Source organism: Meles meles, chromosome 17 (assembly GCF_922984935.1).
Source record: "Meles meles chromosome 17, mMelMel3.1 paternal haplotype, whole genome shotgun sequence".
Taxonomy (NCBI): Eukaryota; Metazoa; Chordata; class Mammalia; order Carnivora; family Mustelidae; genus Meles; species Meles meles.
In genome coordinates, this window is record NC_060082.1 from 5510056 (window position 1) to 5532187 (window position 22132).

Here is a 22132-nt window from a genome sequence, read left to right on the forward strand (position 1 = left end):
GGGAGCCTGGATGACTGTAGACATCTGGAAACCACAGCCTTCTTTCTCATTGCTCATAAATCACTCTTTAATAACTCCTCCATAATTTTACTAAGAATCAATAATCTGTTCTTTAATTTCCAGAGTTCACCATCTAGAATTTCCCTCTTTGAAAATGTGGACATTTGCCGTATTGTGAGTTCTTTAGATTATATAAAGGGGACATAATTTCACTTACATAATACTTCTGATTTCTAGAATACCATGTGTCCAGGGCCTGAACTCATTTAAAATGCTAAGAATCCTGTTACTATTTTAGTTTATCATTAATTAACTTACAACTAACAGAAAGAAGTTTCCTTCTCATATTTCATCATTTCCTCATGTTCCAAGCTGTAGCTATTTATATACATTTTTATATAGCTAAAATAATAATGTAATTAGCTTTATTGCAGATGATACCTTATTTACCTAGGCAACTCATGAGAATCCACTTTGAAATTACTACAAATAATAGTAGAATTTAGTTAAGTGGGAGGAAAGTAACATGCAGAAATAAATATCCTTTACATATATAAAAAGTAAGTTAAAGATGTAATTAAAGAAAAGACTCCATAGCAACAAAACAGATAAAATGCCTAGGAATAACCTTAACAAGAATGTGCAGGATCTGTCTGAATTTTAAAATGCTACCCACGTAAAAGAAAACTTGAACAAATGGAAAGTAACATCATGTTCTTGGATAGAGAGAACGAATCTATAATGATATCACTTTCCCAAAGTTGTCTATAAAGTTAATATGATCTGTAGAAAAATACTGGCAGGATTTTTTTAAGTAATTTTTAAAGATTCTATTTAATTTATTTGAGAGTGAGAGAAAGAGAGTGCAAGCCGGTCGGGGTGAGGAGCAGAGGGAAAGAGACAAGCAGGCTCCCCACTGAACAGGGAACCTGATGTAGGGCTTGATCCCAGGACCCTGAGACCATGGCCTAAGCTGTAGGCAAATACTTAACCACCTGAGTCCTGAAGGTGCTCCTTGGCAGAATTTTTAAAATCAGGGGTGCCTGAATGGCTCAATGGGTTAAGCCTCTCCCTTTAGCTCAGGTCATGGTCTCAGGGTCCTGGGATCGAGCCCTGCATCAGGCTCTCGGCAGAGAGCCTGTTTCCGCCTCTCTCTGCCTGCTGCTCTGCCTACTTATGATCTCTCTCTCTCTCTCTCTGTCAAATAAATAAATAAAAATCTTTTTTAAAGGAGTTTTAAAAATAAAACAAGTATATTTTAAGTTGACATGGAGAAATAAAGAAGAATTGAAAGGAAAGTCCTGGGAAAGAAAAGTAACAAATAGAAGCTAGCCCAACCAGATAGAAAAATGTACTCCAAAGCTACAATAATTAAAACAAAGGGATAACACCCTATGGACAACCTGATGGAACAGAATAGAAGTGAAAAGACCTAAATACATATAGAAATTTCGTATTGATAAAGATGTCACCTTAGATCAGTGTAAAGAATTTGTGTTAGGACAGCTGCATCAACATCTAGGGAAAAAATGTTGGATCTTTACATCATACCCTTCACCAAAACTGATTCCATATACATTAATAGCCAACCACAATTAATGTAAAATACTAGAAACTAAAACATAAGGGCACAAAACGAAAAAGTAGAAGAATGGCAAAAGACGCACCATGCAAACAGAAACCAAAAGAAAATTATGTAATGATAGACACAGTAGATTTCAAGGCAAAAACAGTACTAGAAATAAAGGGCATTTCGTATCAATAAGTTCAACTTACCAGAAACCTGTAAATTTGTGTGCATTTAATACTTTCAAATTATGTGCAGGAACAGAGTTACAAGGAAAAAAAATAGACAAATTACAGTCATTATAGGAGATGGAACACACCTCATGATAAAGAGCATCCTCAACTGACAGAGAATATTTCTTTTAGAATCAGTAGACCCCCCCCAAAAAAATCAGTAGCGATATAAGCAAAAAAGAAGAGCAGCAAACTGAATTCAGCAAGCATATATAGTTCACTATAACCGACAATTGCGAATTATAAATTATCTCCTTTTTTGTTTGTTTCAGGTCTTTTTAAAATTTCAGTTAGTAAACATATAGTATAATATTGGTTTCAGGAGTAGAATTTAGTGATTCATCACCTACATATAACACCCAGTGCTCATCACAACTGCCTTCCTTAATACCCGTCAGCCACTTAGCTCATCCCCAACCCTACAAATTATTTTTAAGCACACTTGGGACATTTTAAAAGCTGACATATTGTGCTATAAAGCAAATTTCAAATTTTGGAGGATTTAAAATATACAGTGTTTCTTGCTCTCATACAGTTCAGCTACAAATCAGTAACAAGGTAACTAAGAAAGTCTATTTAGAAATTAGGAAACACTTCTAAATACTCCCCCAAATTATGACTGAGGCTAGAGAATAATTGGAACTCAATGATAATAAAAATAGTATGTGCCAAAGTTTACAGGATGGGGCTACAGCTGTGTTTTAACAAGAAAATGTGTAGTCTTAAGTTCACATATTAGGAAAAAAGAAAAGCTGAAAATGTACAAGGCTTGCATTATCTCAAGAACTGAGAATAGTAAATTAAATCCAAAGAGAGTGGAAGAAAGAAAGTGCGCACCAAAAGATGTCTGGAAGGATATATACTCAAAATGATAGCAGTTTTTATCTCTTGAGCTAGGAAATTTTTTTTTTTTTTAAGATTTACTTATTGGACAGAGAGAGATCACAAGTAGGTAGAGAGGCAGGCAGAGAGAGAGGGGGAAGTAGGCTCCCCGCTGGGCAGAGAGCCCGATGAGGGGCTCGATTTCAGGACCCTGAGATCATGACCTGAGTGGAAGGCAGAGGCTCAACCCACTGAGCCACCCAAGCACCCCACTTGGGGTAGGATTTTTAATTAATTTCATTTTTCTGTATCATTTAAGTAAGGCACAAGAAACAAAGCCATTTTCATTTCAGGGGAATAAAGGAGTAGAGGAAAACATGGGACAATCTTTTTATTGTTGTAACTGTTGGTGGGGCTTGAACTCACGATCCTGAGATCAAGGGTCACTCTCTCTAAACACTGAGCCAGCCAAGTGCCCTGAGGGTAATTTTTATAAGATAATCTAGACTATTACGATGACATACCAGAAACTTTAAGCACAAAGTCTGATAAACTCAACCTCATATATGAAAAATTTATACATGGTTAAAGATATCATGAAGGGGCTCCAGGGTGGCTCAGTCAGTAAAATATCTGACTCTTGGTTTTAGCTCCAGTTATGATCTCAGAGTCCTGGGATGGAGCCCTGCTGCTGTCCAGCTCCCTGCTCAATGCTGAGTCTGCTTCTCCCTCTCCCTCTGTGCTTGTGTGCTCTCTCTTTTTATAACAATATTTTATTTATTTACTTGACAGAGACAGACACAGCAAGAGGGGGAACGCAAGTGGGGGAAGTGGAAGAGGGAGAAGCAGGCTTCCTGCCAAGTAGGGAGCCTGATGCAGGGCTCAATCCCAGGACCCTGGGATCATGACCTGAGCCAAAGGCAGATGCTTAATGACTGAGCCACCCAGATACCACAATAAATAAAATCTTTAAAAAAATACTGTGAAGAGGGGCGCCTGGGTGGCTCAGTGGGTTAAAGCCTCTGCTTTCAGCTCAGGTCATGATCCCAGGGTCCTAGGATCAAGCCCCACATTGGGCTCTCTGCTCAGCGGGGAGCCTGCTTCCTTCTCTCTCTCTCTCTCTGCTTGCTTCTCTGCCTACTTGTGATCTCTGTCTGTCAAATAAATAAATAAAGCCTTAAAAAATAAAATAAATAAAAAAATAAAAAAGACTGTGGAGAGAAGCAAAGACTGATAATAAACTGGGAAGATTATTTACAACTCATCACAAATGTCTAATTGCTTTGATACAATAACAACAAACCCTCACACAAATCACTAAGAAATAATGAACAGTAATTTAAAAGATGCAAAGGATATAAGAATTTATAGGAAAGAAAAAAGGAAATACAAATGAATGCTAAACCTCTGAGAAGACACTTAGCCAGGGGGCCTCACCGGTTCAGTTAGTAAAGCATGTGACCCTTGATCTCGAGATCCTAAGTTCAAGCCCCACGTTGGGCACAGAGCTTACTTATTTCAAACAAAACAAAAAACAATTTTGAGATTCCACTTCAATCAAGGAATTGGCAAAAACAACTGTTACTAAAAATGGTTTGTTTTGGAGGAAACCTTGTTATTTTATTTATTGCCAATAATAATTGCCAATGGTAATACGAATTAGTTTAATCTTTATGGAGGGCAATTTGGCAATATTTAACAAAATTTAAAATGCACACATCTTTTGAGGCAACAGTTCCATATCTGAGTATTTATTGCACATGTACAAAATGGTGGGTGGACAAGGCTATTAACTACAGAACTGTTTGTAATAACATGAAACTGGACACTATGTATTCACTAGAGTCTGGTTGAATAACTTAGAGTGGTAGATCCCTACAGTGGGATGTATCTACGGCAGAAGAAGAGGGGGGAAAGAGAGAAGGAAGAGAAAAATGAGATAGTGTTACAAGCATTAATATGGAACAGCCTCCAAGATATATTATTCAGTGAGAAAAGGGAATGCAGAAATATGTATAGTGTGCTCCCATTTGTGTAAAAGTTTTAAAATAATATATATGTGTATAGATATTGATTAGTGCATAGAATATATTTGGAGGGATGTACAAAAAACTAGCTGGAGGAGAGGGGCCCCTGGAGAAGGGAACTAAGCAGCCAAGAAATGGGGTAAGAGGGAGACTAACATTTGACTCTATATCCTTTTGTACCTTTGAATTTTGAGCAGGTGCATGGGTTAGCTATTCAAAAGCAAATATTTGGAGCCCCTGGGTGGCTCAGTTGTTGAGTGTCTGCCTTCAGCTTAGGTCATGATCCCAGGGTCCTGGGATCCAGCCCTGCATCCAGCTCCCTGCTCAGCAGGAAGTACGCTTCTTCCTCTCCCACTCCCCCTGCTTGTGATCCCTCAGATGAGATATTTTCTCATGCCTTCCTGCCTTACTTGTGCTGTCTTTCTAGAATGCCAGATCTTCCCCACTCTCTCCTTGCCGGTATATCCAGTATACTCATCCTAAGAGTTCGAGATCAAATGACATCAGCCCTAACCTATTCTCTCTGGCACTGTTACTCAGAATGTACTTTGTATTTTTCCAGAATAGAGATTTTTTTGTTTTATGGTGATTGTCTACATATAAGTTTCTTCCCCCCAAAGACTATGTCTTTTCGTCTTTGTCAGCAACTTTCAAATAGACAATACCATATTACTAACTATAGTTACCATGCTCTACATTAGGTCCTCAGAATTTATTCTTCTTATTAGAAATTTTGCACCCTTTGACCTATATTTCTCCATTGTTCCCTCACCCCATCAGCAAAGTCTTGTGACAATGAAATAAAAATCCTCATTCCAAATCTCTGTACTTTGTACCACACAACAGTGCCTACACCCGAAAGTGAATGAATTTTTATTTCACCTAGAAGAGTGGTCTCTAGTGAGATATTACAAAGCTTTGCCTTAGCTTTCTCCAACATAATTTTTAAAAAGATTTTATTTATTTATTTATTTATTTGAGAGAGAGAGAGAGAGAGCACACGAGGTGGAGGGAGAGGGACAAAGAGGGACAAGCAGACTTGGTGCCAGGCACTCACTTGATCCCACCGCCTGGAGACCAAGACCTGAACTGAAACCAAGAGTTGGACCCCCAACCAACTGAGGTTCCCAGGCACCCCCCAACATGTAATGTTTTAGAGAAAGTAACATATAGCATTCTAACAAAAGACAAAAACTACGTTATTATTCTAATGAACACAGAAAAAAGCATTTGGAAAAAACCCAACATCCATTTATGATAAAACCCCTCAACACCAAGATAGAAAGGAACTTTCTTAACCCAATGAAGAGCATCTGAAGAGCTTACAGCTGTCATCATACTTAATGAAAAAAGATGATGCTTTCCCTCCTAAAATCAGAGTAAGACAGGGAGCTGTGCTCTCAAAACGTTTATTCAACACTGTCCTGGAAGTTACAGCCATTAGAAATTAAGATATAGCATGCTTATAATTAAGATACAGCTTTGTAGATGGACTACAGAATTTGATGATTACTAGAATCTGATCCAAAATTACCTCTACAGGCTGGATGATTAACGGAATAAACCTCTCAGCAACTTTCAAATATATAATACTGTATTACTAACTATAGTTACCATGCTCTACATTAGGTCCTCAGAATTTATTCTTTTTATTAGAAATTTTGCACCCTTTGACCCTATTTCTCCATTGAAATATAAATTAAAGCCAAAACTAATGTATTTGGTTACATTAGTAACTAAAGGAAGTAACTAAAGTAGAAGTAACTAAAGGAAGATACAAAATTCTGCAAAAGCATTGCCAGGTACCTACTGCATGCCGTGTACTAGAATCCTCACTAGGGGATTTGATTTGATTTGATTCCGGAGCATAAAAATATGTCTAGGCTAGAGTAAGGCAAATTTTCCTGTGATCCCTAAACTCCTTTAGCACTGATTAACAATTCTCTAATTCGATTCTGTTAATTCTTCAGGACCCAGGCTGTCTACTATATTTTGATTTTCCAAAGTTTCCAACAATTAGCACGAGTTTAATGCCCTTCTATTGGATGGCTTCTCTGCCTCGGCTACCTGAGCCAAACTACACAGAAGCTAACGAAGCTTCTTCAAATATGTGAACAGCGCGTTTCAGGAAGACAGTGCCTGGCACGGTGCCTGGAACAGCCGAAAATGTAACAGCTCTCCCGAGTTCGGGAAGGCTTCCGAGTTTCCGGAGATCACTTCTCTGAGCATGAGCGGAAGTCACCTTTTGGGCAGTCTGCGGTTTTTTTCAAATGATAGGTACCATATTAAGGAGCAATCAACTTCACTCTGCTTTTCCCGTTGTACCCACAAGCAAGTGACCAGGTGACACATTATTTTCGTTACGGGAAAATAAAGACCGCAAAGAAGTCCTCAGGCAGCCCAACACCCCGTCTTCCCACAGTAAAGATGGCGGCCCCCGCAGTGTGGACTACAGGCAGTACCACTTCCGCATTTTCCTTGCGCCCTCGTCCAACATGGCCGACGAGGCCACCCGGCGTGTGGTGTCCGAGATCCCGGTGCTGAAGACTAACGCCGGCCCTCGAGATCGTGAGTTGTGGGTGCAGCGACTCAAAGAGGAATATCAGTCTCTTATCCGGGTTAGTTGTGCTTCTGCGGCCGGCCGCGTCGCAGAAGGGTTGCGGGTCATCAGGTGTCCTTAGGAATTGGCTCCGTGTGGAAGTCGCTTCCGGTTATAAAATTTAACTCCTAGATTCATAGAAGGTGGACAGTTGTGGGGCTGGGGGGATTTAAGGAGGTATGGGAGGGAGGAGGCAAAAGAAACTCAGTTTAGGAGCCCCGGTGGGGCCAAAACAGCTGTTATTTGGGGGATACGTCCTCCCGGAAGGTGACGTGTCCCTCTGGCTGCAGCTGTTCTCTCTCGGGAGGTGGGGCAGGTGGTCCAGAGGAGTTCCCGGGGCCCTGAGTCCCAGTCGTTTCTCTCTGTTCCCTCTTTTACTCTTCCTGTGGGAGAAACGCACGCTAGGGCTGAAAAGGAAAGCAAGCGTTATTGCAGAGTTGAGTTAAGCTCCCAGTTAGGGATGAGCCATCTTCTCTGCACATCTCTCTTCTGTGGGAAGAGAAGACAGTCTGTCTTCCTCGCGGTGGCTCTGCCTGTTTCAAAAGCCTGCAGCTCTCCTGACACGAGTATTTGTTTCCACTAAACACCCCCCACACTTGTACACCTAGCATCTAGGGACGGGATCCCTAGGATGGAACCCGCTGAGAGAAATGAAACAAATCATTATAACATGAGGAGGAGGGAGAGGGAGGGATGGCGAGGATGTTCTGAGAGCGGAAGGTGAGATACCTAATCCACCCTGGGTCTGCTCGGGGAAGGTTCCATAAAAGAGGCAGTGATTGAGCTGAGCCTCAAAGGGTAAACATAAGTTAGCTTGATAAACAGGGCAAGAGGGGGATGTTCACGGCAAAAGGAACAGCATGAGCAAAAGCATGGAAGTTACAAATGGCATGATGTGTATAAAGAAACATAAGTAGTTCAGAGTTGCTAAAGCATCAAGCAGAGGGCGGGGAGTGGTAAACAAGGCTTGAGAGATAGGCTTGAGTACTTGGATTTTACCTCGAAGACACTGGGATACCTTGAAAGTATTTTAAGCTGAGGAGTGACGTGCTAAGATTGGATTTAGACCAATCACAGTGAGTAGAGAGGAACACAGAATTAAAAGAGGTAAGAATGAAGGCAGGAAACAAATGAGGCGGCTGTCACTAAGCCAGGCAAAAGAAAGATGATGACCCAAACTGGATAGTTACAGTGAGGCTAGAAGAGGTGGATCTGAAGAACATTCAGAAGGTAAAATCAGCAGTGCATCATGAAGGTTTGGTGGAGAGGAGAGGAGAGGGAAGGTCAAGGATGATTCCCTCTGTTCGGCTTGCATTACTGAGTGAATGCTAATACTGTCGTCTGAGACTGATGCAGTGGAGAAATGGTCTGAAGAACCCTGGGGAAGTGCTTAGTTTGAGGTACCTGTGAAACGAAGTTAGAAATTTCAGTATATAACTGAATACTGGAGTCTGAAGCTCTGAGAAATGGTCTGGATTAAAATAAAGAGTTGGAAATCAACAGTACGCAGGTACTGGTCAAAACCAGGACTCTATGAGGTTCTCCAGGGAGGGAGGATTCCATAAAATGAGTCGTGGGCTGAGGGCAGACACTATCAGAAGTGAGATGAGAATCCAGGAGATGTCATATTTTGTCCTTGCTAAACTGAGTGGGACCCAACCATCCTATTCTCTTCTCTGAACAAGTCTCCCACTTACCAGTGTAACTTTGTCTTCAGCTTTCCTCCTGTCAGAAAAGTGGGGTACAGGGGCACCTGGGTGGCTCAGTCATTATGCATCTGCCTTCGGCTCAGGTCATGATCCCAGGGTCCTGGGATCAAATCCCTCGTTGGGCCCTCTGCTCAGTGAGAAGCCTGCTTCTGCCTCTTCCACGACCCCTGCTTGTGTCCCCTCCTCCCCGTCAAATAAATAAATTTAAAAAAAATTTTTTTTTAAAGAAAAGCTGGGTACATACTAAGAGAGAAAGTAATCACACGCTTTTCTTTTGAGGGAAGAGGGACTGCCTTTAGTCTCAACACTCCCCTCAAAGACCTCATTTTCTGCTTTTAGTATGTGGAGAACAACAAGAATGCGGACAATGATTGGTTCCGACTGGAGTCCAACAAGGAAGGGACTCGGTAGGCAGACCCTCTTGGGAGTTTTGGGGGTGGGAATCTTAACGTGGCTTGAGCATTTTAATGTCCCAAAGCCCACTGCTGGGCCTTCCCTGCCTCCTGGTAGCTGCCTCCGCTCCCACAGCTCCAGAGTTCTCCAATTCCCATCCCATGAGTCTCCCAGAAGAATGGACAGGTTGGACTGAGGTTTGGTCTTTGTTACAGGTGGTTTGGAAAATGCTGGTACATCCATGACCTGCTCAAATATGAGTTTGACATTGAGTTTGACGTGAGTATGATGGAATGAGAAGTATGGAGGTTAGTGGAAGTGGAGGGATTGGGTGATGGTTAACAAGCTAACCTTTTTTGGAGGGATCAAAGAAAACTTTTAAAATGGGAGGGAAATGCTGAGGTTTGAAGCAAGCATAGATTACAGCTGCTCATCTCCATATCCAGAGTCCCGGAGTGTACATGCTGTTTTGTGGGGGAGGTAGGGGAGGGTGTCAAACATTTCAGCTCAAGCAGGAAATGGGCATTGATTAGATTAGTTAATTTCTATCCTGCTTCTGTTTCATTAAGGCCTTATGATTTCTCCAGATTCCTATCACATATCCTACTACTGCTCCAGAAATTGCAGTTCCTGAACTGGATGGAAAAACAGCAAAGATGTACAGGTAGGCTCAACAGGAGACAGGAAAAGGCCAAAGAGGACTTAGGAGAGAACTCCGAGTCTGGAATTTTCCCAGAGTCGGCCTGCCTAGAGGGCCTTCTGGCCTCCCTCTGTCAAGTCTGGGCAAAGTACTTAGCTAACCTTGTGCTCGATTCTTATCGCTCCTAGTTACCTTGTGCTTCCCAGAGGCTACTGTGCTTTATGGTAAACTTTACATGTCAACACTGTCTTCCTCTTGTCCCTCCAATAGGGGTGGCAAAATATGCCTGACTGATCACTTTAAGCCTTTGTGGGCCAGAAATGTGCCCAAGTTTGGACTAGCTCATCTTATGGCTCTGGGGGTAAGTTTGGGTTATTTGGTGCATAAGGGGACGGGGAGGAATTAGGCACTTAGCAATGTAAGAAAAGTAACTGAGAATAAACAAGGAGTGACAGTGTTTTCCCTGGGCATGTTCCCATAGAATCTCTCTGGGAAGGAGCTTCTGATGGAACAAGAGATGTTGACCAAGGGGTCGTAATCTGACAGGGTCTCCCTTGTATTGCAGCTTGGTCCATGGCTGGCAGTGGAAATCCCTGATCTGATTCAGAAGGGCGTGATTCAGCATAAAGAGAAATGCAACCAATGAAAGATCAAGCCACCGAGGCAGGACAGAGGGACCTTTGATAGGCTACATTCTTGCTCTCTGCGCGTCGCTCTTACTCATCCCCTGCTCCCCCCCATACCACTTCTCCCATGATTGTTACTAAGTAGCTGCTTCAGGCATGCTGAAAAAAAGAAACAACAGCATTGCTCCTGAATTCCTAAGGCTACACAGCGAGGGGAAAGACTGGGGCTTTGGGGAACCAAAAGGCAATTTGTATGCCTTCCGCAGGTGAAACAGTGTGAGATCCAGGAAGGGTGGGAGGGCTGAAAGTGGGTGCCTAGTCTTTTTGGTTTCTGGAGATAACTCTTCAATAAAAGCTGCTTCCTCTGGTAGTCCGTGGTTCTCATTGGTGGCTGTGAAAAGAGGGTGAGCTGGCTAAGACCCAAGGCACATATACAACTATATGAGTTTGGGAGGGAGGGGGAAATGGAGGATGCTGTGGTCGGGAGCTGGGAAATGAAAGGAAATCTTGGACTGCTCTGCTTCCTGCTGAGATCTGCTTGCAGAGATCTGCTCGTGTCTTCTAGCGGGGTGCCTACTGCTTTGGTCTGCAAGATGCTTGAGGAATGGTTTTGCAGGACCAGCATTTCCCGACCTCCAGGGATCTTCCCATCCCTACGTGGACTGCTAGATCCTACACCACTGGTCTGCGAGCTGGACCCAGGCAATGCAGCTTCCCACACTGCCACCCCTGCTCCCAGGGAATGATCTGTGCTGCAAGCCTGGGGGCCATACCACGATGATGAATCTACATCCCTATAGTTTGAAGCGACGGTTTTAAAACAGTTCAGGGCAGATCTGGGGACCGGCGGTCCTAAAGTTGGCTGCGTTTCCATGGTGTCGGCAGCGGAGCCAAGGGGGCGGGTTCACGCAAGCGCCGAGGAAGCAGTGGGTGGATTGCGAGTGTGGGTGCGCAGGCGCTGTGAGAGGCGGTGAAGCCGGTGGCCGGTGGCCGGGCGGGACCAACAAAGATGGCGGCGGCCCCTGCGGCGGGAGCGATCTGGGCAACAGCTGCGGCTAAAGCTGCAGCCCGGCCCTCGGGGGGGCTGCACGGGGGTAGTAGGGGGTGGCCCTGAGCTGGGGCTTGGCCCCGGCTGGCCTCCCCCGCCGCCTCACCGGGGGACAGGTACGGGCCGGGGCGCTATGGCGGGGTTGTGGGGGGGCGCGGGAAGACTGCTCCGGACCCGAGAGGACGCCCTCCGCAAAGGCAGGGCGCGGGGGACTCAGCAGGCCTGGGGGAACTGGGCTGGAGGGACAGCATCCGTGGACCGCAGGGAGTACGCCGCTGGACCCCGTAGCCAATCAGCGGCCTCGGCCTTTCTGCCCTCGAGGGGGGCGGACCCGGCTGAAGCCTGCTGTGGTGGGAGAGGTGCGGAGATTAGGGTCGGGAGTCGCTCGTCCTCCCTCCCCGCCACTGCCCCTGAGCCCCGACACCTCGTTGGAGCCTCAGGGGTGGGGGAGGGAGTGATTCTCAAGTCACTCATTTAGTCGGCTTCATTTGCAGTCCGGAGGGACAGGGGTTTGAGGGCGGAATGCTGTCTTTGGGTTGTTTTCCTTACATCCACACCCTCGTTTGTCCAGAGAGTCGAAGTGACCCAGGGCACATCCCACTTGATTAGCCAGGCGTGGGGGCTCTTGGCATGAGCGTTTAGCTCTTAAAGACAGCCGAGACAGAGACTAACATTGGCTTTCAGGAAAGCCGTATTCTGCAGGTAGGGCCTGAGGAATTTAGAAAGAATCAAAGCGGTGGCCGCTATCGTTCATTCATTTTACTCGGTGGGTACTCAGTATTGACTTTGTGTCACGCACTGTGACTGCTAGGTAGTGGGGATAGGTAGACATGGTTCCTGCCTTCAGCGTATGGAGAAGCTAGTGTGGTAATGTAGGTTCCCACCTCCCTCCACATTCAAATGCTGACCCTCTCTTCTCCTCCCAGGTCCAGCCTGTGGTGTCCACAATGCCCCAGGCCTCTGAGCACCGCCTGGGCCGGACCCGAGAGCCACCTGTTAATGTCCAGCCCCGAGTGGGGTCCAAGCTACCATTTGCCCCGAGGGCCCGAAGCAAGGAGCGCCGAAACCCAGCCCCTGGGCCGAACCCCATGTTAAGACCTCTGCCTCCCCGGCCAGGTCCCCCTGAGGAACGGCTCAAGAAACTGGAGCTGGGACGGGGACGGACCTCAGGCCCTCGTCCCAGAGGACCCCTTCGGGCCGATCATGGAGTTCCCCTGCCTGGCTCACCACCCCCAACTGTGGCTCTGCCTCTCCCTTCCAGGACCAACCTAGCTCGTTCCAAGTCTGTGAGCAGTGGGGACTTGCGTCCTATGGGGATTGCCTTGGGAGGGCATCGCGGCACTGGAGAACTAGGGGCTGCACTGAGCCGCTTGGCGCTCCGGCCTGAACCTCCCACCCTGAGACGTAGCGCCTCTCTCCGCCGCCTCGGGGGCTTTCCCGGTCCCCCCACCTTGCTCAGTATACGGACGGAGCCCCCTACTTCCCATGGCTCCTTCCACGTCATATCCGCCCGGCCCTCTGAGTCTTTCTACTCCGATGATAAAATGGTGAGGATTTGCCGGCACGCGTGGCCTTCCATGCCCATGTTCCTCTGGGCCTCCAGCTTTCTTGCCATCACATGGCTTTCTTTTCCCTCTTTTGCCCCAAGTTCCGATCTCAATCCCTCATTACAGCAGCTTGGACTCTCCACTCCCTTACTTAAGTACCCTGGAGCTTCCGAGACCTTTTTCGGGTTTTCTGTGACTCCCCAGCGTGGTGTGCCATTTCGCTCCCCAGGGAATGAACCCAACCATTTGGAATTCTTCTCCAGGTCCCCAGACGCTTACTCTCCCTCGCTTCACCTTCTCTCCCAGGATGCTACCTAGGCCTAATTGATCTCTGGAGCTGAAGAGGGGCGGGCTCAGAACATCTGAGTTAGCGTGGTGGCCCATTTCTGAGCTAAGTGAGCTAGGTTGATTGCAGTTGGAGCCGTCAGGAGAGGGTTCAGGAAGGGGCCACGGGGGCGGGAGGGGGCTTTGGGGGAAGCAAGGTGGGTGTGGGGAGCAGCTGGGCGGCCATGCCTGTGCTTGGGGAGCTCCCCCAGGAGCTGCAGCGCCGGCTGGCTTGGCAGAGGAGTAGGTGGGGGACAGGTGGGACAGCCATGGCCGAGTCCGTGCTACACTCAGCTGTGATGGGCTTGCTGCTCATGTCCGGTGAGGTAGGGAGCCCCTAAGAGCCTGTGAGGGAAAGAGAGTGGAGCTTGGGGGTGAGGTACAGGAGGGTGGGAAAGCAGTGGGCCGCCTACTGTTGGAAGTTCAAGTGCCCGGTGGGATATGTGGCAACCTGCTGACTCGCCTTTGACCTTCCAGGCTCATCACACGCTGCTTCTGGGCTCCGGTCATGTCGGCCTCCGAAATCTGGGGAACACGGTGAGAGCCCTTCTCCTGTCAGTGCAGTGGTGTGGGGGGCTGTGGCGCTGACTTGGGGAAGGGGAGAGCTGAGGCTCTTCTAGGCTTCCTGTCCCTGGTCGGCAGAAATAATGGCAGTGTCTCTCCTACCCTCCCCCCCCTCGCCCCCCAGTGCTTCCTGAACGCAGTGCTACAGTGTCTGAGCAGCACTCGGCCTCTGCGGGACTTCTGTCTGCGAAGGGACTTCCGGCAAGAGGTGCCTGGAGGGGGTCGAGCCCAAGAGCTCACTGAAGGTGCGGCAGCCGCTCCTGCTCCCACCTTTCCAGTCCTCCCCCCAGCCCCTGGGACCATCTGCCACTCATGGCAACCCCAACCCTCAAATCTGGCGGCTGAATCTGGTTGTGCCGGTGCCTGCTTCCCTGGAGGTTGTTTTCCACCCTCTGAGCCTCCCTGGCCTTGCCTCTTCCGGTCAGTAACCTCTGTTTCCCCACACCCTCCCCGACAGCCTTTGCGGATGTGATCGGTGCCCTGTGGCACCCTGACTCGTGTGAAGCTGTGAATCCTACTCGATTCCGAGCTGTCTTCCAGAAATACGTCCCCTCCTTCTCTGGATACAGGTGGGAGAGCTGGCGGGTATGCCGTTTCTCTCTGGCCACGTCTGGGGCTCAGGCCAAGCAGGGGCCCTGGCGGCGTGGCGCGGGACCTTCAGATGTTCTCCATCCAGGAAAGGGGGACCGATGTCTGGGCAGGAGAGAGTGTCTTTGGACAGGGGGTTTGGGGAGGGAGGGGAGGACGGTGTCAGTTGCCCACACCCTGTTTCTGGATGTAGCCAGCAGGATGCCCAAGAGTTCCTAAAGCTTCTCATGGAGCGGCTACACCTGGAAATCAACCGGCGGGGCCGCCGGGCTCCGCCCATCCTGGCCAGCAGTCCAGCTCCCTCTCAGCCCCGCCGAGGAGGAGCTCTGCTGGAAGAACCCGAGCTGAGGTAAGGTCGCTCCCCCCTCCGCCGTCTTCCCCGTAGTTGCTCCTCAGCATGCCTCGCTTAGGGAACTGAGCTCGTCAAGCCTGAGGATTTGGGGTCCAGAGAAACACTCAGCTTGGGAAGTGGTTTGAGAAGCAGTGCCGAAGTAGCTGGCAAAGGAGGCCGAGGCGGGGAGATGGGGTCAGGGGAGAGGGTACGGCTGTCCCTGGGCCAAGGGAGAGGGGAGAGCTCCTTTACAGCCGGGAACAGAGAGAGTTTAAAGCCCGGGGAAGGCAGCTGCTCTTCCCTTGTTCCTTTTCGTCTTCCCTTGGATTCCCCCCAAAAGTCTTCTGAAGCGTCACTCCTTTGAGACTTCTCAGAAATGTCGAGAAGGAGCTAGGGTGCGGGTGGGGTGCAGGGCTGTGTGGGTCATTTCCGTGGTGCCGGGGGTGCCCAGGGATCCCCTCGTCTCACTGGGTGCTCTCCGCGTCCCTTCATCTGTGGTAGTGATGACGACCGAGCCAACCTAATGTGGAAGCGCTACCTGGAGCGAGAAGACAGCAAGATTGTGGGTACGGAGCGGACAGGGCCGCGCGGCACGATCGGTGCGGGAGGTTGTGGGCTTGGGAGAAGAATCGACACCGCAGGGGCGTGGGGATGGGTTAGATGATGGAGGTGTGGACAGGGCTGAGGGGTTTGTTAGGAGCGCTGGCGCTGGGAAAGGAAGGCTGGGAACAGATGGGAACCCAAGGAAGCATCTCGGGCACCCCACAGTGACTCTTTCTCCCGCCTCTTCACTTGTCTAGACCTGTTTGTGGGCCAGTTGAAAAGTTGTCTCAAGTGCCAGGCCTGTGGGTATCGCTCCACGACCTTCGAGGTTTTTTGTGACCTGTCCCTGCCCATCCCCAAGGTGGGATTCCAGAGGATTCCAGGGGTGGATGGGACATGGGTTCTGTGACCCTTCCCTACCCACCCCCAGAGCGTGGGAGGGAGCCCTGTGGGTCTCTGAAGTAGAACCGGAGCCTGGGTTGATTGAGAATTGGAGACGGAAATTCAGAACATACTGACATTTCATTCCTGTTCCTCCCCCCCCCCCCCCCCAGAAAGGATTTGCCGGGGGCAAGGTGTCTCTGCGGGATTGTTTCAGCCTTTTCACCAAGGAGGAAGAGCTAGAGTCAGAGAATGCTCCAGTATGTGGGGTTTCACAAGGGGTACAGTAAGGGCGGGAGACCTTGCGAGGGGGGCAGAGGGCCTATGGATGGAAGGGGTCACATGATGCTTTGGTATAGGGAATAATCCTTATAGGTCTGGGCTTGTGTTGGAGTCGCAGGTATGTCCTAATACTCCTCAGGACGAAGGGAGTAGCCCAGAGGATACAGGAGTCACGGGGAGCATAGTGAATTTGTACATGAGCCAGGGAGTCAGAAAGGGGATTCCCCAGACAAGGGGAGGAGCAGATTAACATGACATTATTTGACATTTCTTCAGGTGTGTGACCGATGTCGGCAGAAAACACGAAGTACCAAAAAGTTGACAGTACAAAGATTCCCCCGCATCCTTGTGCTCCGTATCCTAATCCTCAAATTCTTCTTTCTCCCATCCGTGTCCCCCCATCCTGCACGTTCCATTTGGGAGTTGACTTTTCCTACCACACTCCGGGGGTGTGTTCCCAGAGGGGAGTGGACAGCATTCAAGACCCCAGCCCCCTTCAGAGGCCCTCTGCCCCCCAAATGCTCCTTAACTAGAGCTTAGATCTTAATCGATTTTCCGCCTCCCGAGGCTCCATCAAGAAAAGTTCAGTAGGTGTGGATTTCCCGCTGCAGCGACTGAGCCTGGGGGACTTCGCCAGTGACAAAGCTGGTGAGTCTGGAAGGGAGGGTCCTGAAGAGCCTCCCCTGAAGGAGGGGGTGTGGGCCTGGGCCCCAGCACGGTGCAGTTCTGCAACTCTGTGGCCTCGGAACCCCCAGGAAGCCCTGTCTATCAGCTGTATGCCCTCTGCAACCACTCGGGCAGCGTCCACTACGGCCACTACACAGCGCTGTGCCGGTGCCAGACTGGTTGGCACGTCTACAATGACTCTCGGTGAGAACGGCCTCCCACGCCATCCCGCCCCATTCCCACTGCAGCCCCATTCCCACTGCAGCTCGCACACTTTGCCCTATTCTGCAGCAGCCCTGGGACAGCAGAGTGCGGGGGGCGGGGGGCGGGGGGGGCAGAGTGCGGGGGGCGGGGGCAGAGTGCGGGGGGCGGGGGGGGGGCGGGGGGGGGGCGGGGGAGGGCGGGGGGGCAGATGCTGGGAGGAGGATCTGCCGGGGAGGGGAGGAGGGGATCCACGGCAGTGATCCCAACCCCCGCCCCGTCTGCCTTCTCCCCAGCGTCTCCCCGGTCAGTGAAAACCAGGTGGCGTCCAGTGAGGGCTACGTTCTGTTCTACCAACTGATGCAGGAGCCACCCCGGTGCCTGTAACACCCCCTCACCCCCGAAGCCCTGGCACCTGTGAAACCCGTTCAACACCCTTAAGCTCCAGGCTCCCCATTTACCTCAGAGACGTCTATTTTTGTGTCTTTTTAACCGGGGAGGGGGGAGGCGGTGGTTGTAGCTCCCATTATTTTTTTTATTAAGAAGTACCCTTCCACCTGGAGGCTCCCTTGTCTCCCAGCCCCGTGTACAGAGCTCCCCAGGCCCCTGCCCGTGTACAGCCCCCAGCCCCTCCACAATCTCACTTTTTGTGAATAAATTTATTAAGAAAAAATGACGTCCTTTTCTGTATTGGTGCTTAGGGGGTGGATACGGAACTGGGCCAGTTGGGGGCGCCCCCTGCGCCGGGGTGGGGGTGGTGGGAGTGCCGGACCCGGACACGCGGGCGCAGACGTTTGCCGGAGCAGCGAAGGTCTTCGTCGGGGGGAAAGAGGGAAGGCGACGCGGGGCCTGACGAAGCTGCGGGGAAGCCGGTGCGAGCACTGGGGCGTCGGGTTCTGCCCGGAAGGGGGCTGTCCCCGGAGGGCGAGGCACCGAGGACCCCTGTTGACAAACACGCGGCACGTTGCCGGGCGGCCCCGGCTCCCGTAGGCCGGGCTGTTGCTAACATCAAGGAGCTGTTTACGGCGCCGCCTCCCCACGGAGCAGCCCCAGCGACTCTATCTGCTCTCCCTGCACCCCGCGCTCGCGGGGCCTCCCCCAGGGCCGTCACCCTCCCTGGGCCTGGGAAGCCGGCGGCGGGGCCCGCTGACCCGGCTCCAGCCCGCGCCGCCGCAGCCCCGGGGGCGGGCAGAGCCCGGCCGGGCGCCCTCCCCCGGCTGGCGCCGAACCAGTTACGCGCGGCTCCCGGCCGCCGCGGCGCACAGCGGCAGGCCTCCGCGGGGTGGGAGGAGCCGCCGCCAGCTCTGTGCTTTCATTGGCTGACGCGATCCGGGGCCTCCCGGGGCCCACCAATCCGGAGGCGGGAGAGCCGGGGACCGCGGGGCGGAGCGGACGCCGAGTCCGAGGGTCCGAAGGGGCGGGCGGAGCGGCGGCCTCGGACCCGCGGGCGTGGGGGGCCCCGCGGCACCCCGAGCCCTGCGCCCGCCGATAGCGTGGGCGGTGCCCTTATCCGCCTCCCCGGCGAGCGCCGGCCGAGGGCCCGGAGGCCTCTCCGGTTCCCTCGGCCTCTCGTGGTTGAGTCCTGGGCCCTGGGCGGGACCTCACTGGCCCCTTCTCGTCCGCCGGCTCCGCCGTAGCTGCCCCCGAAGCGGTGAGTGGCACGTGGGACCTGCGCGGGGGCTTCTGCAGAGCAGGGTGCCCCCCGGTCAACCTGTCCGATCGCCCCTCTCCCCTAGGCTTCCCAATGGTCCGGACCGTGGTCGTGCTGGGCGGTGGCATCAGCGGCTTGGCCGCCAGTTACCACCTGAGCCGGGCCCCCTGTCCCCCCAAGGTGAGTGCCCCATCGCGCCAGAGGGACCCCCTTTAATACTCTCTTCCCTTTTCCGGCTGAAGGGAGGGCGCCACGTCTTCCCTTGCGGACCCTTCACCCCGCGACTATGGGCCTTGCGGCGTGTCTCCCCACTCCGGTCCCCAGGTGGTCCTGGTGGAGGGCAGCGAGCGTCTGGGAGGCTGGATCCGCTCGGTCCGAGGGCCAGGTGATGCTGTCTTTGAACTTGGACCTCGAGGAATTCGGCCGGCGGGAGCCCTGGGAGCCCGGACCTTGCTCCTGGTGAGAGGATGGTGGAATGCCCAGGAGGGCTTGCAGAGGGGCCGTCACCAGAGGATAGACTTGGGAGGAAGTGCTGGTGGGCCAGTCCTTTCCTTAGTTTCTCCTCTTCCTGAGGGTGTATGGAGAGCAGGTTTCTGAGCTTGGCTTGGACTCAGAAGTGTTGCCTGTCCGGGGAGACCACCCAGCTGCCCAGAACAGGTTCCTGTACGTAGGTGGTGCCCTGCATGCGCTGCCCTCTGGCCTCAGGTAACGCTGTCGCCTCCTTGCCGCACCTCTGCCTTGCCCGCAACATCTCACCCCTTCCACTTCCCCACCTCCCAGTCTGTCAGCCCTCCCAGCAAGAGGAGCCACATGAACGGAAATGACTGTGCCTTCCTCAGTGCAGGGGGCTCTTCCGCCCTTCACCTCCCTTCTCCAAACCTCTGTTTTGGGCTGGGCTGAAGGAGTTGACCACGCCCAGGGGCAAAGACCCTGATGAGACTGTGCACAGTTTTGCCCAGCGCCGCCTCGGACCCGAGGTAACACAGCCCAGAGGCCCCCAAGTCCCTCTCCTGCTAAACAGCAGCAGAGCCCCCTATTCAGACCTTCCACCTGGGGACTCCATATCATTTGGGAATATTCTCTCCCTCTCTTCACACCCAGTAGTCCCCAGAACTCAGCACTGAGAGTGAAGGCCTCCCCTTCCCTCCCATTCTTCTGTTATAGTGGGACTGCTCCCCTCTTCAGTCCTACCCCACCGCCAGTCCCTACCTTGCAGGGTCAGTGGGAAGTCTTCTGTGGCTTCTTCTTCCTTGGCCTCTCAATCCCGGTCTCGTCCTCCAGGTGGCGTCTCTAGCCATGGACAGTCTCTGCCGAGGAGTGTTTGCAGGCGACAGCCGGGAGCTCAGCATCAGGTCCTGCTTTCCCAGTATCTTCCAAGCTGAACAAACTCATCGTTCCGTTTTACTGGGGCTGCTGCTGGGGGCAGGTGAGGGGGTGTTGGTTCAAGGGGTGACGCTACTAAGGACCGCTGGAGTGAGGGACTGGAGACCAGGGGTGCTGTTTTAATGATCCCTCTTTCCCACCTCCTCTGCAGGGCGGAGCCCCCAGCCAGACTCGGCTCTCATTCGCCAGGCTCGAGCCGAGCGCTGGAGCCAGTGGTCACTGCGGGGAGGGCTGGAGACGTTGCCCCAGGCCCTTAACACCCACCTGACTAGTAGGGGCGTCACTGTTCTCAAAGGCCAGCCCGTCTGTGGGCTCAGCCTCCAGGCAGAAGGGCGCTGGAAGGTAGGAGAGCCCCCCCGGTGTGTAATGTGTGTGTTCAAGTCTCCACCTTTGCCTAAATGGCCAGGGTCGTTAGGACTTGCTCATTGTTTTCTTGCCTTAGATCCTGTAGGAACATGGGCTATCCTAGGGTCTTAGGCCTTATTTGTGGACGTTTCTCCAAGACCTGTTTGATCCAATTCTGGTTAGGAGTGCTGTTGGAGTGGCTTGGACAGGGGAAGGGACAGCCCGGCTCCCCCGCACATCTCAGGGGCCACACCGGCTTCCGCGCGGCCGGCTGCCTGCAGTGGCAGCGCTCTGTGCTGACTCCATCCTGGGGCGCACTCAGCCTCTCCTGCCAGTTTGGTGCCTGGGACTCTGTGGCAAAATTCCCATTATGTCTGTGTCTCACACATGCTTTTCATCCCGTCAGGTGTCTCTCGGGGACAGCAGTCTGGAGGCAGACCACGTGATTAGCGCTATTCCAGCTTCAGGTAATGGGGTCGCTGCCGTCCCCAGCCAGAGTGAGGCTAAGTGTAGCTTCCTGGGCCAGCAGGACCACGCTGTGCCCGACCTGGTCGTCCCTGTGGGAGTCTGATCCCAGGGAGGGTCGGTGAGCCCGCCGTGAGTGCCTCCTGAAGCAGGCCTCTGGCTGCTCTCCCCCAGTGCTCAGCGGGCTGCTCCCTGCCCAGGCCGCGCCTCTGGCCTGTGCCCTGCGTGCCATCACTGCCGTGTCCGTGGCTGTGGTGAACCTCCAGTACCGAGGAGCTCGTCTACCTGTGCAGGTACGCGTGGCACAGAGCAGTGAGAGCCGCCGGGCGGGGCCACCGCGCACCTTCCTTCCTGACCGGGTCTCTCCCTTCCTCCAGGGATTTGGACATTTGGTGCCATCCTCAGAAGACCCAGGCGTCCTGGGAATCGTGTATGACTCAGTTGCTTTTCCTGAGCAGGACGGGAGCCCCCCGGGCCTCCGAGTGACTGTGAGCAGTGGCAGACTTGCTTAGCAGGAGTTTCCAGAGGGCTCCTCTGCGCCCAGTAGGTAAGGCCAGGCTGGTCAGTGCCACATTCTCTCCCTAGGTGATGCTGGGAGGGTCCTGGTTACAGACGCTGGAAGCCAGGGGCTCCGTCTTATCTCAGGAGCTGTTCCAGCAGCGGGCACAGCAGGCAGCTGCCGCCCAGTTAGGACTGAAGGAGCCCCCGAGTCACTGCTTGGTCCACCTGCACAAGGTGAGCGAGGAAGTGCGCTCGGCTCCCGCCGAAGGCAGGGACGGTGTATCTGTTGCCATCTCCTCAAGCTTGGCCATCAGCAACCAAAACTTGCCTGTATCCCCTCTTCTCTCCCTAGAACTGCATCCCCCAGTATACACTAGGCCACTGGCAAAAACTGGGTGAGTTGGGAAAGCGGCTGTGCTGAGGAGGGCAAGGAAACCAGACCCCCGGCGCTCACAGTCCCATCATCTTCTTCCAGAGGCAGCGACCCAGTTCCTGGCTTCTCGGAGGCTGCCCCTGACTCTGGCCGGAGCCTCCTATGAGGGTGTTGCTGTCAATGACTGTATAGAGAGCGGACGCCAGGCAGCAGCCCGGGCCCTGGGCTCGGGACCTAACAGCTGATCCCCACTTCCTCCTGGCCATGCTGGCAGCACCTCTTTACCCACGAAAATAAAAGTTGCTGGAGCTCGGCTGCATCTG

General features: G+C 51.9%; 3 protein-coding genes across 9 annotated transcripts; all 3 read left to right on the top strand.

Moving 5' to 3' along the window:
- The first annotated feature begins 7110 nt into the window (after positions 1–7110).
- UFC1 (ubiquitin-fold modifier conjugating enzyme 1) lies at positions 7111–10986 on the top strand. The gene is made up of 6 exons (XM_045982099.1): positions 7111–7267; positions 9297–9364; positions 9566–9629; positions 9938–10014; positions 10261–10351; positions 10556–10986. The coding sequence occupies exons 1-6, from the start codon at positions 7145–7147 to the stop codon at positions 10634–10636; spliced, it is 504 nt and encodes a 167-aa protein (XP_045838055.1). The 5' UTR covers positions 7111–7144; the 3' UTR covers positions 10637–10986.
- Positions 10987–11600: 614 nt separating this feature from the next.
- Positions 11601–17743, top strand: USP21 (ubiquitin specific peptidase 21). 2 transcript variants are annotated; one of them, XM_045983155.1, is made up of 13 exons: positions 11601–11780; positions 12591–13211; positions 14013–14072; positions 14224–14344; positions 14557–14668; positions 14881–15036; positions 15520–15584; positions 15819–15922; positions 16116–16202; positions 16501–16579; positions 16765–16872; positions 16980–17094; positions 17388–17743. In XM_045983155.1, exons 2-13 carry the CDS (start codon positions 12612–12614, stop codon positions 17476–17478), a joined length of 1698 nt encoding a protein of 565 aa, XP_045839111.1. In that variant the 5' UTR covers positions 11601–11780; positions 12591–12611; the 3' UTR covers positions 17479–17743. The 2 variants fall into 2 exon arrangements, with proteins under 2 accessions (XP_045839111.1, XP_045839112.1); XM_045983156.1 differs by having other exon boundaries at positions 12591–12950.
- Positions 17744–18478: 735 nt separating this feature from the next.
- Positions 18479–22128, top strand: PPOX (protoporphyrinogen oxidase). 6 transcript variants are annotated; one of them, XM_045983162.1, is made up of 13 exons: positions 18479–18742; positions 18828–18922; positions 19067–19201; positions 19299–19447; positions 19587–19719; positions 20024–20168; positions 20277–20467; positions 20877–20937; positions 21110–21228; positions 21313–21423; positions 21521–21670; positions 21789–21831; positions 21912–22128. In XM_045983162.1, the coding sequence occupies exons 2-13, from the start codon at positions 18836–18838 to the stop codon at positions 22052–22054; spliced, it is 1467 nt and encodes a 488-aa protein (XP_045839118.1). In that variant the 5' UTR covers positions 18479–18742; positions 18828–18835; the 3' UTR covers positions 22055–22128. The 6 variants fall into 6 exon arrangements, with proteins under 6 accessions (XP_045839118.1, XP_045839114.1, XP_045839113.1 ...); XM_045983158.1 differs by having other exon boundaries at positions 19332–19447; positions 21502–21670; XM_045983157.1 differs by having other exon boundaries at positions 18481–18742; positions 19332–19447.
- The last annotated feature ends 4 nt before the right edge of the window (positions 22129–22132 follow it).